Source organism: Tachypleus tridentatus, chromosome 13 (genome assembly GCF_004210375.1).
Source record: "Tachypleus tridentatus isolate NWPU-2018 chromosome 13, ASM421037v1, whole genome shotgun sequence".
NCBI lineage: Eukaryota > Metazoa > Arthropoda > Merostomata > Xiphosura > Limulidae > Tachypleus > Tachypleus tridentatus.
Window position 1 is genome coordinate 55,666,374 of NC_134837.1, and position 15,948 is coordinate 55,682,321.

The following is a 15,948-nucleotide window of genomic DNA, read 5'->3' on the forward strand; positions in this document are numbered from 1 at the left end:
AATCCTTGCTTACAATGAACTCTCACACTAGCAGGGCAGTATGCAATGATAAGGAAAAGGGGTTGTTTCATCTGCCTGCCGTAATGCTAGGATAAGAAAACTATTGAAGAGACTTGGTGAATGGATAGTTTTGTGTACTTCTTTCTTTATTTATTAGGATTGTTGAAGGACTTTACAACTCAAGAAAGAGGCAATGTTTTATGCTATATTTTTGATGTTTCAAACTTAGATGTTTACCAAAAGACTGTAAATTGAGAAACTTCATGCTGTATTTAGAAATAATGGTACAACTAAATACAATCTAACAGTATTTATTTAGTTATTTGAGTTCAGTTCCAAACAAGTTATTCAGTGTTAGTAATGAGATGAATCATGGCGTTTACTCTGCTATTCAGTTACTCAGTTGTGATAACATGAGTTTTGAAGTTTAGATTGAAAAGTTTAGTAATAAAATAAGTTCTATAAGGGAACATGACTGTAGCATCCATTATAGTTATGTGGACTAGAGTTGACATTATTTTACCAAATAATTTAAAAGATGTCCAACGATAAAATATGTTACGGTAACGCTATTACAAGCAAAATGTTAAAAATCCATGTTACTTTATTACATTTATCTGAGTGTAATAAATTACTTTATTAGAACTCTTGTTGTGAGGGTAGTAGATTAAAACCAGCGACTCTTAAACTTATAATTTCATAATATTCTTAGACATCAGTTGTTTGGTTTAGGTGGCATAACTAATATTATACTACAATAAAGTCATTATTTTCACGCTTTTAAACATTGTGTGATCTACATATTTTTTAATATTTTAATATAAATTAAACGAATTTCAACTTATAAAACTAGTTGCTCTTTAAGGCAAAGTTGCACAGTGTTATTTCTGCACTCTGTCCATCGCAATAAATTGAACTTAGCACTGACCCATCAGCCTCCCAAGTGGCACAACGATATATCTACGGACATACAACTCTAGAAACTAAGTTTTGATACCCGTGATGGACAGATCACAGAGCAAAGATCTTAAGATAGAGTCTTGAAGTTCCCCACTTGTGACATTAATCCAGTGTGACTGAACTCCATTTATAACAACCCTCTACTTTTTTATTCAACCACTCATCTATCCAATTAGATGACTAATATCCACACTTACAAAGATATTTTTTTTTTGTAAAGCCTGCCTTTTATGGGGCACCTTATCAAATGTATTTTGAAAATCCTGATATACCAAATTTACACTCTTACCCTCAATTACGTAAGCTGTAATCTTTTCAAATAATGTCAAAAGAATTGTAAGGCAAGATTTTCCCTCGACGAAACCATGTTCACTATCCAGTAAAATTATAAGTTTTGTCAAATGACATTGCAAACCATTTTTTATCAGACTTTTCGAAACTTTTACCACAGCTTATGTAAGATTAATGGGTCTATAACTGGGACAGTTTTATCACCTCCCTTGAAAAAATGAGTTGCATTAGCTTACTTCCAGTTCTCTGGTACTTGCTCACTGTACCAAGGGGTTCAAATATAGGATCTTTAACATCCTAACCAGTTGGAAAATATTTTGTATCCCAGGAGCATTATCCTTCTTTAGACTTTCAAAATTTTCATAACTAGCTCAGAATTAATGCAGCCATTTTGTTTGATCTCCTTTGCATGTATGAACTGTTCAAGATGTGGAATACTGCTTAAATCTTTGTTGTTAAAGCTGAATAAAAAGTACAATTTTCTAACTCAGTCATCTCATAATCATCAGACAACAGCCTTTCTTTATTATTTCTTAAGGATTCTGCCACCACCCTAACATTTTGTTTACCCTTAATGTATTTAAAGAAATTATAACTTTTAATTTTTACATTTTCAGCCAATATTTTCTCGTAGGTTCATCTATTTTTATGCCATAATTTAATGTTTAATCAAGTTCATTGACCTTCCATTATCTTCTAAGTCCCTTATTATATCAGTCAATTTAAATGTCTTAAATTTATTATGATTCTCTTTAATTTTCTCTCTTGTACTTTTGCGTGCCCGGGATAGCCAGGTGGTCAGGGTGATCGACTCTTAATCTGAGGGTCGCGGGTTGGAATCCCTGTCAAACCAAACATACTTGCCCTTTTAACTGTGGGAGCTTTATAATCGACAATCAACCCCACTATTCGTTAGTAAAAAAGTTGGTGGTGGATGGTGATAGCTGTCTTTCTTCTACTCTTACACTCCTAAATTAGGGACGATTAGCGTTAGATAGCCATCGTGTGGCTTTGCGCGAAATTTTGAAACGAACAAACTTATTCTCTTGTGAGCCAATCTGGTTTTTATTTGTAGCTACCCTTTTTTTTCTATAAGGAATATGTTTACCTTAAATATAAAAAAGATCTTTAAACAATTTCCGTTTTTTTTTTCAGTTTCTCCAAATAACTCAACAGCAATCTTAGCATAGATATAATAGTATAATAATATTTAACCTTGATAACGAATATAAATTTTGTATATTTATGAATAATTTTACAAACGGTCCCATTTTGTGGACAGAACTATCCCTCACTGGTCCAAATTTTTTATGAAGTTACGTATCGATGATTAGTGTTAACTTTGAGTTTAGTTTAAAGAAGAGAAATGTTCAAAATAGCGAATTTCAATTTTTAGTGAAATATGGAGCAATGATACAATTTTTTGTTTTTTTTTCTAAAAAAAGTACGCTAAAGTCAGAATATAGGTATGGAAACGCAATCAACAAACTTGCGCCCAGGAGATCCGAAACTTATAGCAGATATTGTTAATCACCTAAAATCTCAAGGGATGTTTGATCAATTTCGTCGGGATTGTTTAGCTGATGTTGATACAAAGGTAAACTGTACTTCACTTTTTTGGTTGGCATATTATATTACATATTCTCGTTTGGTTTCAGACATGGGTTTTTTAATTTAAATAAACTGTAAAGTTTATTTGACAAGGACTGATTTTTCACTGTTATTTAGGTCATAATATTTGTATATTTATTGAGGTGCTAAACAAGTAACATGCCATGGTTGTTCACAAATTTTATATTGCATATTGGCGTATAGCCTGTTGAAAATGACAGCGTAACCTAATGTCACATTTTGTGGCTAACTAAACTAATTTTTTTTAAATCATGTTTTACCAACAAAGAGGCAGAAAAGTGCTGTCAAACATTGATAAATTCCTTTGTGAGCTAGTCAAAATTAATATAATTCATGAAATGAATTCGTGGTGTATTCATAAAATAATTATTGGTAAAAATCAGATTAAGAACTTTTAATATATGGAAAAGCCACTGTGTTTTGGCAACACTGCTTTCCAACAACGGCATTTTATATCATGTTGTTTAGCAACAAAAGTATAACGTAATATTATTGTTAGTTTGTGTGCTAAAAGTATAAAATGAAATGTATAGACAGCACAACAGAAAAAATGTTTGTTGATTTCTTCAGTTTGAGTCTCCATTGATTAAAAAGTTTCATTTATTTAAAAAAACATTTGTGATGTACATGTAAATAGTTTAGTTGAAAAATGATTTAAGTTTAAAACTGAATTTTTACTTCGATGATAAATTTGGTGCACTTGGTTCTAGGCTAGATCTTTATTTTAGGTTTATTATATCTATACTCACTATACTTAACACTCCTACGAAAAGTGGGGCCTAATAGGCCCCAGAGCAACTGGAAAGGTCATTAATATTAGGCTAATAAATTTGTATTTAAATGAAATTTCCATTTCATTTGATTTCATTTCATTAAATCAAAATCAACAAACATTTGAAAATCATTTGATTTCATTTCATTAAATGAAATGGCAATTTCATTTAAATACAAAATTATTAGCCTAATATAAATAACATTTCAAGTTGCTGTGGAGCCTATTAGGCCCCACTTTTCATAGGAGTGTTAAAAGTCCCATTTAACTAATAATGGACACAGTAATTGAACTAATCTATCTGGGCAAATGCATTTTAGCTTTTATGACTCATAATGTGATGTTAGTGGCTTTTATATAGATTAAGATTTGCATATTGTATATAAAATTAGTTATTGCATATTGTAGTACTAGTAATAATAGTAGTTCTTATAATACATTGCATTGAAGTATTGTTAATCTTCATGACTTTCATAATGTACTAAATATGTAGACATTTTTCTTTCTTTTAACATATTACATTATTACCATTAGCTATTACATGTTGTGGCAGTTCTAGTACATGTATTGAGTTATAATATAGAGTAGCCACAATGAACTATACAGACTAGGGTGACTTGAAACATTCATTACTTCAAATTACTTATGTACTCTACTAACTTATGTAGGTGTTTTGATTCTGGTTTCCAACATTTTAAAGCATGGCCAATAAATTTTGACTTGCTATTTGAATATATGTCATACATGAGCATTTGGATCCTTTAAATAGAATCTTTTCTACTAATCTTGGTGGACTTTGATAAACATAATCCCTTCTAGATTGGTGCTGATATTGATGGCAAGGGTTGTTTCATAGAGCGTATGGGTCATTCTATGTCAAATCATCCAGATTTTGGAAAATTTTCCAGGTGATCCCCTCGGAATGCTTTGAAAAACTTCACATGCGCTCATCTACCCATATAATGAAAAACTGCCAACGATTAGATCAATATCTCTAATAGTTTCTGATTTACAGCCCTGTAAAATTTAATTAATATTTTTTATTTTTAGCAAATTCATTTTCAGGCAACTATGGCTGCTTAAAGCTGCAAGAGTAATAGTGGTAGAATGCTGAAATTTGCTATACTGACTGAATTAATCTCAGAGAATTCAGAAATGGTCTCAAACTTAGTTTATCCCTCTTAGGATTTGCATAGTGAGGCTGTAAAATCACCTGAAAACCCAAAATCGTAAAAAACATTGGTTTATTTAATAAGCCATAGCTCTAAGACTTAATATGATACAAAGCTGAATTGTGTTTTCAAATTTCCTATAACATATCTGTTGATAAATCAACAATTGCTGTAATTTAAAGTTTATTAGATCTCCTGTAAAAAAAAAAAATGTAGTTGCATGCAACTTTTTATGATTTAGCTAAAAATAGCCCGACTTCAGGCCACAGTTTGACCATGTCACCAGTTATCCAGCCTTTTTCAGATTTTTACCACATATTTTTACATCTCTGAATATGATCTACAAACAAAATCAGGATGGTGTTCAACCTACTTTTTGAGTTATACTTTTTTAAAGTATCCTCTGACCATATATTGTTTACTTGACAAAAAAAAAACTTCAATTCAGGTGTGTTACAGTGTGCAAATATATCCATACAATTTTGAAGTAATGTATGAATCCCATTGAAATATTCTAATCAGCCTTTACCTTATATTTTACATCTCTGAACATGATCTTTAAAAAAAATCAAGGTTGTGAAAAATAATAAATTATCAAATTTTAAGTGTTTCTGATATGTACCATTGGGCAAAGGACTACATTCAGTATATTCAGTTCTTTCTTGTCAATCAGGAATCAGTCTTGCAGAATTGTGTAAAGTTTGATCTACTTGAGCACTATGAAAAATGCAAAACTGTGGCAGGTATTAGGTCACATCATAGCTTTATTCCCCACTCTACCAACAAATTGTATATGAGAAGGCTATCAGATGATGATATGTACACAGTTGTAACTGTTGGTAGTAGCAGTGAAAGTAATACTGCAGCAGCTCAAATAGGGTGTAATGATAGCAATGACAATTATCAGTCAGCAAAATATGTGGCATGCATATACAATCATGAATGGTATGTGGGAAACATAAAAGATAGATCAGATGAACATTCCGATGTGTTGGTGTCATTTATGAAGAAATCAAGAAACGAACTGTTCTAATGGCCTGTAAGGTCACGTAAATATGAAAGTTGGATTCCTTTCCAACATATTCTTTATCTGATAAGTGCACCTACCGTGCAAGGCAATAGTGCTTGCCACTATGTTCTAAGTCAAAGTGATCTCAATATAATCAAACTCAAAATTCAGAAATTTATTCAAGCTGCCAAAGCAGTTTTTGAAACATTTTCATTATCATGATTATTGCAATTTGGTGTGACTATGATCTTTCTCAGTTATCCCCTGTTGTAGCACTGTGCTTTTTGTGTCTGATTTATCTTTGTATTTATTATATTATGAATCTTAAACTCAGCCATATCAGCATAACTATAATGCATACACAATATATTTGCATTGCTATGGGACCTAACTAGTTATGCCAGTAAACTTGATCATAAATGAATTAATTCTTTCTTGCTTCTTACAACTTTATTATTTAACATTGTGAAAGGCTGGTTAGAATATTTCAGTGGGATTCATAAAATTCTGACAGGTATTTGTCAAAATTGTGTGGATATAGTTGCACACAGTAACACACCTGAATTGAAGTTTTTTTTGTCAAGTAAACAAGTTTTAAAAATTATAACTCAAAGCAGGTTGAACACCATCCTGATTTTGTTTTGTAGATCATATTCAGAGATGTAAGAATATATGGTAAAAATCTGAAAAGGCTGAATAACTGGTGTTATGGTCAAACTGTGGCCTGAAGTAGGGCTATTTTTAGATAAATCATAAAAAGTTGCATGCAGCTATAGTTTTTTACAGGAGATTTAACAGACTTTTAATTACAACAATTGCTGATTTATCAACTGATATGTTATAGGAAATTAGAAAAAAAATTCAGCTTTGTATCATATTAGAGCTATGGCTTAAACCAATGTTTTTTTTACATTTTGGGTGTTCAGGTGATTTTACTGCCTCACTATGCAAATCTTAAGAGAGGTAAACTTGGTTTGAGACCATTTTTGAATTCTGTGAGATTAATTCAGTCAGTGTAGCAAATTTCAGCATTTTACCACCATTACCCTTGCAGCTTTAAGCAGCCAAAGTTGCCTGAAAATGAATTTGCCAAAAATAAAAAAATAACTAAATTTTACAGGGCTATAAATCAGAAACTATTAGAGATATTGATCTAATCTTTGGCAGTTTTTCATTATATGGGTATATGAGCACATGTGCATTTTTTTAAAGCATTCTGTGGGGGTCACCTGCAGCCCCCTGGATGATTTGACATGGAATGTCCCATATGCTCTTGGATCACAACCCTTCTGTCTTTGTTAAGTGCCCGGCATAGCCAGGTAGGTTAATGCATTAATCTCCTAATCTGAGGGTCGAGGGTTCAAATTCTCATTGCACCAAACATGCATGCCCTTTCAGCCGTGGTGGCATTATAATGTCATGGTCAATCCCACTATTCATTGGTAAAAGAGTAGCCCAAGAGTTGGTGGTGGTGGTGGTGATTAGCTGCCTTCCCTCTAGTCTTACACTGCTAAATTAGGGTTGGCTAGTGCAGATAGCCCTTATGTAGCTATGCACAAAATTCCAAAAAACAAAACAAACTCTTTGATACTGATTTTTATACTTATTTCTATGCACCTAGCCCCTCGATGTGGATCCTGTATGTGGCGAGGGGACCTCCCAGAGGAGGTGAACTGGAAGTACAGAACCTTCTAGGCCAACCCCAACACACCACTTCGGCCTAGATATCCTGCAGATGGGCAGCCTGTGGATGGCCCATCCAGTGCGATCAGCTGGTGTGCTTCGGCTAGGGTCATCAAGTACCATTGCAGAGATGCTAACCATTAGGATTTGAGCATAATCATTACAATTTTGGTGTATACATTACGACTATATGCTCATACAGACAAATATTACAACTTGTTGCAACTCCCACATTATTGTATATTATATAGACCTACACAATAAAGTGATAAATTGTTCCCCCAGGGCTTGAAAGGGGTGAAAAGAAAATTTCTAGTGAGATACAAATAAATTTTGATAATAAATAAAAGACATAGTCCAAATGGCTACTTGCAATAATCATGTTTGTGCTTGAAATAATAAAAAAATATTTGTATCTTCGACGTCTACCAATAGTTTGAGTGCGGTGCTTCTTCATACTGGGTACGTGGGAGAATCCATAGTTATTTCATCAGTGCTCACTGGTATTTCACGTTTTCTAAGCGGCATAGAAACACCAATGCGATCATTCACAAGATGGAGAAAAAGAGGCCTCGTTCACCAGATTGTCTTGTTTCTGGCAAATCGAAAAGGATTAAAACTGTGAATCAAAAATTTAGGAAAGAGTATAGTGCAAAATATCCAGTCATTGCATCAAAAGTCAGTGACAGTCATGCATTTTATACAGTTTGTCACATCAGTTTTTCTGTGGCACATGGCTGGACAAACGATTGTTTCAGACATACAAAATTGGCATCTTACCAACAAAAGGCTGAGGCGAAGACAAAAATGATGCAAATAACGACATTTATGAGTAAGAATTCAGAATATGAAAAAGAATTTCAAAAGAATTTTTAAAATTTATTTATTAAATACACAAAACAGTCATAAGTGAGCAATCTTTAGCAGTAATAAATAATAATAATATAATAATAAACAGCTTAGAGACATTGGTCAGGCCTAGTAGCCACAAATGATAAAGGACTGTCTACAATCATTATGCTCAATTATTTGAAATAGTTAGCATCTCTGCCATTATTGGACATTTTCAACGGATGTTGTGGATGTTATGTCTGATTCTGGTGTTTGGGTATAGTGCTCAAGAAACTTTGGCATTGCTACAAAATTTTGTTTGGCATTGTAGTGCATCCCCTCTTAGTGCTCCATGGTAGGTTGGGTTAATGGGCACTGAAATGTATTTCCTTTAATATGGATACCCTATCCATGTAAAAAAAAAAATAAAGATAAAATAAAAAAAACATATTATCAGAAAATGGCCACTCAAGGACAATTCTGTTCTACAGTCACCATCACAGACAGATTCTGTACCTCAATTTCTAAACATATATTCCTTATCTGAGAAATCCTCAGGACAAATGTTTTCCTTTTTTATTCAAGAGGGTTTAGAGGGGCATGCAGGCACCCCAGGTCTGAAAAGAAATTACAATTTTGAGACATTTTGGTGGAAACATCTTCACTGCAACACATTAAACTCCTTCCGAATTCAAAGAGCATCAGGATATACCCATTGAGGTTACTCCCCATGCAACTTTGAATTCTTCCAGAGGAGTTATAGTTGAGAGGGATTTAAAGAAAATTCCTGAGTCAGAGATATTCACTGGTTTCTCCAACCAAGGCATTTCTGTGAGGTGTCAAATTTCCATTAACAAAAATGGAATAATGCTATCTGCAAATGTAATCATTTTGACATTCATATCGCCACATCTACCTGCCACTATCAAAGCAGAACACTTAAATTGTAAGGTCAGGTCATATATTTCAAACCCTCTCTGATGCTTTTAATGCCAGAGATTCAGACATTCATAGACCTCTTGTCATGAATCTTTAAAATGTGCTCGTTGTGGTGGCAAAGACCACAATGCTTACAGATGCAAATTTGAATCAAACTGTATTGACTGTAGTAGTTCACACTCCTTGTATTTTTGTTCTTACCCTAATTGGGTAGAAGAGAAAGAAGTACAATGTTTGAAGACTGTAATTAATATCTCTTATCCAGAGGCTCGGAAATTGTCCCCCACTCCATCTTAGACATATGCTGCTGTGCTCTGTTCCATTGCTACAGTGGGCATGCAGACATATGCCTCCTGGCTCCAACAGAGTCATTTTCAAATCACCTCAAGAGACTTTTACTTTCATAATTAAGTTAGTAGACGTATCAATGTCTACTCCCATCTCTATCCTGATCACTTCTAGTGGCTTCCTGGATCCACTTCCTTTGGTTCTGAGTTTTGGCATTTTCTCAGATCCATCCTCTTCTACAAGATGCAGAACAATTATTCATTCACATCATCAGTTACTGGAATCTACTAATGACAGAGACTTGCCCAATCAAACTAGGGCAGGATCCATGGAGGTCTAGAGACCTCTTTCCAGTAAAGAAAATAAAGAGATGTGGTCAAAAACAGAAGTGCTCTCTAGCCAATTCTCTTCCTTATAAATAAAAATGGCCACATTGATACAGTGGAACTGCCAAGGTTTCTATTCTAATTTAGATGATATCAAGTCACTGATTGATTCCTATCATCCTCTGTCTTTCCTTACAGTGACCATTTCTGGAACCTGGAAATACAGTCACCTTTCTTTGAACAGAAATGGCAGGTTGTGTGATGGACGAGTGCATGAAGAAGTGATACTTTTTGTCAGTTAGCGTGTGCCCACCCTGTCTTTGTCATTCGACACACCTTTGGAGGACATTGCCATCCATGTTTCCTTAGATGGTACCATCATTGTTTGCTCTCTCTACCGATCTCCTGGAAAGACTTAAGATCAATCAGACCTTGATGCTCTCATTGAACAGTTGCCATCTCTCTTTTTAAACTTGGGAGACTTTAATGGACATTAATCTCTCTGGGGAGGTGCTGATATTGATGGGAGAGGTTGCTCAGTAGAGCTTATGCTTTTAGAGCATACTAGCCAATAGAACCAGGCAGAACACAGTGAGAAGTTTCTGGCTCTATAATTTTACTTTTTTACTTTCTTCCCATGATTAGATTTTTATTTAGTTAAGTCTTGCAAGTAAATTAATATTTTAGAATTATCCACAGACTTTTCTTTTACCTAAATACCTATTTTGAAGCAGTGTTCCCCAGTTTTAATAAATGTTTATTGCTTAGTACATTGTTGTTCAATGAAGGCTCTTGTAAGAGGGCCAAAAGCTCCCAAATAAAAGCATTTTAACATAATGAAAAGTCCATGTATAATTTTAGAAATCTTGGTTTTTAGCAATTTACCAGTTTTTACTTTGGGACTCTCCAGATAGCTGAAAAGCAGTGTATATACCAGAGATAGACTGTACAAGGCAGCACTTCTTATCTAGCTTCTGAGGACCTGCAGAGGAGAAAATCCAGATGACTTTTGTTTTGCTTTAATACGTGCATTTGTGCTATTCCTACATAAAGTGCTAGCATGTTATTGATTACCTCATGTTTCTAAAAGGGGAAGTTCAACTCAAGTGTACAGTCATTATTGTTTTCTGTTTCAATTAAATTTACTGCTACTGTGTGAGATTCCACTATAGTGTGCACTTTATTTTGGAATTTCATTAGCTAGTCTTTTTTTACTTAGATTTATAGATCCCATATGTATATGCAGTTAATTATTATTTAACTTTTTGAAGCTATTGAATCAGTATCTGCAGAGCTACTAATTTTTGTAATGTTATAGAATATTTTGCAGTACTAAAACAAACATTCCTATTATCATTAATAGTCATCGTATCAAAATTTACGTCAGAGAGTTGAAGGCTATGTTTCCAAGTTTCTATCCACCCAAACTTGGCGACCTGATTTACAGAAGAATCAATTACGAGACAGCTTAAGAAGACATATTAATGAGTAAGTACATGTGTATCTGTTTCAAAAACATTGTACAAAAAGAACATAGCTTTTTAAGACATAGCTTAAGTGACAAAAAAACTAACTGACTTAGGACACCTCAAACTCTAGAAACAAAACCCAACACCAACTAATGTATGCCTTCTTATTATCCAACACAATACAGACTTGAGTCTAAACTATCAACAAACACTATATCATAAAACACGTTAGTCAATAATTTAACTTTTATTTTTATTCTTATAATAAATATTTTTTGAATTTTTTATGATATTTATCTAATTTTTATTGGCTCATGAAAAACTTAAACAGTGTACTGTTTGTATGGGTTACACAGATTTAGAGTGGATTTAGCTTGAGAATTCAAGTTTGCATTGTAGCTGTAAAGTCTCAAAAGATGAGGTGAAAATTGGTGAAAGACAAATTGTAATATGTTTTACAGATAGTATGAAAGTTGGGAAATTAGACAATTAGTTTTTGTTAATGGGTTAATTAGTTATGAATAGAAATAATAGGTGTTAAGTCAGTAGAGGGAGGCCCGGCATGGCTTAGCGTGTTAAGGCGTGCACTTCGTAATCTGAGGGTCGCGGGTTCTCGCCCGAGTCGCCAAACATGCTCGCCCTCCCAGCCGTGAGGGCGTTATAATGTAACGGTCAATCCCACTATTCATTGGTAAAAGAGTAGCCCAAGAGTTGGCGGTGGGTGGTGATGACTAGCTGCCTTCCCTCTAGTCTTACACTGCAAAATTAGGGACGGCTAGCACAGATAGCCCTCGAGTAGCTTTGTGCGAAATTCCAAAAACAAACAAACAAACAAGTCAGTAGAATGTCATCTATGTATGCAACACATGTATTGCATTTCCTAGCTTTTTGTATTATTATACATGTTAAAGGATTTGTAAGCATTTTGGTCATGTCAGCTGTCTCCTTGTTTGACAGTGTATGCAATGCTCCAAGTTGCATACTGCTATCTGGCATTTCTTTGAGCAGTCATCTATAGGTTATAGGTAAAGGTGTTAAAAGTACTGAGCAAGTGAGTGGAGGATTTATATGGCAGGTAGGTTGCATGATTTCAAGGTTTTAAGAAAATAAATTAATGGTGAATTCAAAAAGAGGAAAAGCAAGTTTAAAGCTTGTGGAGTGGTTGCATGCAGAATTGCAACAGCCAAGTATAGAAGCAAGAAAGTGAGACAAAAGGGCTGATGTAGCAGTGAGAAAGACTTTCATAAATAGTGAGGTTGTGGTAATTTTAAATTCTTTAGATAAGACTGTAGAATCAGGAATATGTGTACAGAAACTTTTTTTTTTGTGATATGAATTATCTCATACCAGAATGTGATGAAAGTGACCGTTTCCTTGGTCCATATAGAAACAGTACACATATTGACATGCATCTGATGCCAGACACTTTAAATTTCATATTTTCATTGGAAAGTGTAATTTTCTGAAAAATTTATCCATATCACAGCTCTTCTGCCCTCTAGATGCATTTTGTTTTCTCCAGTTGAAAGATCTTTGTTCTGTTTAATAACTCGGTTACTGAATATGTCAAAATCTTGTACAAATAGGTTGAATATCTAAAACTACAACCATGTGAAAACCAATTTCACAACTTTGTTGTCAGCAGTGTCCCACTTGCAAAAAAACCTCATCATTAAAAAGAAATATCTGCATGAACAATTTACTGTTGATACAGAATTCATACATAGTTATTTAATTTTCTTATTTACAGTACAGATTCTGTGATAAACAAACATCTATAGGCTTTAACCCTTTCATGACAGGACACCAAATTTGTTGACTTGCATTCAAAATTTTATTAAACTACTATTTAATGAATTTATATCAATAAGTTTGGAATTAAAATTATAGGTTATAATTCAAACTTTATTATTTTATGTGAGTTAATTTTTTAATTTAAAAGTAAATATTAAAATACAATTAAATATGGATTTTAGAGAGTCGTGGTATGTTGAATGCAGCATCAGTTAAAATTAGACGTTTATGATGTCAAAATATTAAATCTATAGTTTCTTACAGAATAAAAACTCAAATTACCAATATTGACAAGCTAGAATATAAGATAAGAATCTTGTACCTTATTTTGCTGAGATATTGCTTATGTACTGAAAGAAGCACTGTGGCCCTGCTCAACTCTTCCATTTTTTGAATAAGTCTCTTATATACTCTTACTCCAATATATGTGAATAACCACTCAAAAGCTAAGAGTGCCCCTTTTGTGGTTTTCTCAGCCACTGTGATCTGAGAAAAGGCTACCACGTTCTTTCAAATCAAGATTTCAAGGAAGTAAGTTGTGTCTTTAGTCTGCTTGAAGTTTCTTACTTTTTTTACACTTGAATGCAGCTTAGTTATTGAGCTTAATAAATTATAATAATTATAATAAATTATAACTGTGGTATCAGTACAGTTATTTATGATTTTCTTTGGTTATTCAACTGTATATATAAAACTTAACAAATTTTGTTTGATATCCTCTACCTGTGAAATTTTAAATTTTAAAAGGCTTAGCAACCTAGTTTAAAGGTTGTAGCTAGAAGAGACATTTGTTTGCTTTGCTTCATTTATTGTTCTATATTTTAAGAAAAATAAATTTTGTAACTTGTTACTAAATAATAATAATCTATATGCATATATAATGTATAATAATTTAAATATTACAATATATATTACACAAAACTTGTCCACTGAAACACAACAGGGACAGGGTAACTTTGTAAAGACTTAAAAGGTCAGTTTTATATTATTGGATATGGTAACATAAGTGCATTTACACCACATCAATGCAAGTTATGTAATGTTAGCTAGGAATGACTAGAAGGTCAGTGTCATAAAAAATTATATAAGTAAATATATAAATACATAATGTTATAAGACTTAAGCCACTAAGAATAAACATTTGTATTTTTATGTCATAATATGTAGTAATTTTAGCACACACATATATATAAAATTTAAATTTTTTTCCTTTTTTTTTTGAGATGGTTATGAGGTCAGTGAGTTGACAGGCCCTATATAGTTCAGGTATATAAAGTATAAAGTCTTACTGAAAACAAATGTTCCAAATGTATTTAGGAGATTTTAGAGATTGCATAAATAATGTTTGAGTTTTGGGGATGCAAAATAGTTATTACTTATAACATGAAATCACATTCAGATACGTAACCAACATATTGGATATTTACACAAACAAATACTTGATGTGTGTGAATATGTATATAAATTTGCGTATATTCTACCAAGCCCATTGCAAAAGGGTTAATTCAATAAGAATACATGCTGTGGCTGTAGATCAGCAAATTACAAATAAAATAGGATATCACAGATGTTAACCCAATGTTTTTGGCTTCTGGTTCTTTGTAGCATTCATAACAAATAAATTAACATCAAAAGAATATTATTGGCGAGTATGTTAAATCTACTTTTGTTACTAATTCCTTTTAAGAAATAAGAATGAATTTCTAATAAAGGCATAGAACTTTACAATGAATTTTGTTATTAAAGTTGCACATTTTCAAAGAAATGGCTGTTACTAAGGTAAGTCATATATTTAATGATGACAGTACCCCATCTTAACGGCTGAGAAACATGAAATTAATGAATTTTAGATTTCCAAACATTTGAAACAAAAATGTAAAGTTTTATACAATGAGTGCAAGTTTAAAAAAAAATTCACCACCCCATTAGATGATACTCTTTGTGATCCTGTATCTTTACTCTTCATAAATTGTCAATTTCAGAGTACTTTGGCTTTTGAAATATATATGGCACTTGAGGTTGTGTTAAAATTTTTAAATCGTCTTCAATGTCCCTATTTTCATGGAATGGCCTATTTATTTAAGAAAAAATTGCCTTTTATTGAAATAGGAAATAATTGGTAGATAAGTAGAGAAATTAAACTTGTATGAGTGTCTTTTAGTGGAATCAAGAGTAGAAAACTGGTATAATAAATGCAATTGCTAAAGTCCATCAGAACAGATAGAGAAAATGAATGAGAAATTTTGGAAAGAGATAATTGTTTCTCACAAGGATTTAATCTATATTGATTGAGAATATTTGGAATCTTAACAAGAACAATGAGAAGTCTCTGGATACAGTTCAGAATCATTTTCTTCACCAAGTGGTTAAGGAATATATGTTTGTGTGTACAGGGTGTCCATAAATTATTCACCCCATTATAAGCCTTTATAAATTCCTTATTATATGAGCTTTCTTAAAATGGTTTGTGTTATTAATTGGCTGTGAAGGATCAAAGCATAGTTAATTTTGATGTTTTGCTGCACATTGAAATGATGAATAATAAAATTTTATCTCCAAGTTTTCCAAAAATCAGTTTTGAGGCCATGAAGTGTGAGAGTTTGCTCTAGCTGAGATATGTTGAAATGCTGAAGAGATTTGACATATTTGGATTCAGAATAGATGTACTTTGTCTGGAAAAGAAATGGACTGTTGTGAATAATAGACCAACAGATAAACATAATAGGTTTAGGAAATTTAAACTGATGGCCAGGATGGAAAATTTAATGAATTACAGAAGAGC

General features: G+C 32.9%; 1 protein-coding gene across 10 annotated transcripts in view; it reads left to right on the top strand.

Moving 5' to 3' along the window:
- The first annotated feature begins 2,520 nt into the window (after nt 1–2,520).
- The window catches only part of LOC143240030 (uncharacterized), a 90,608-nt gene continuing 77,180 nt past the window's right edge, over nt 2,521–15,948 (top strand). For 5 of the 10 annotated variants that reach the window (XR_013021526.1, XM_076481791.1, XM_076481792.1 and 2 more), the window contains exons 1-2: nt 2,521–2,848; nt 11,267–11,391. Coding sequence is in view for 5 of the 10 variants with exons in the window: in XM_076481791.1 (XP_076337906.1) it covers nt 2,720–2,848; nt 11,267–11,391 (254 nt within the window). In the remaining 5 variants the exon portion in view is untranslated. Of the gene's footprint in view, nt 2,849–7,457; nt 10,495–11,266; nt 11,392–13,642; nt 13,698–15,948 lie in introns of those variants that run through there. The other 5 variants (XM_076481799.1, XM_076481797.1, XM_076481798.1 and 2 more) reach the window with 5 other exon arrangements.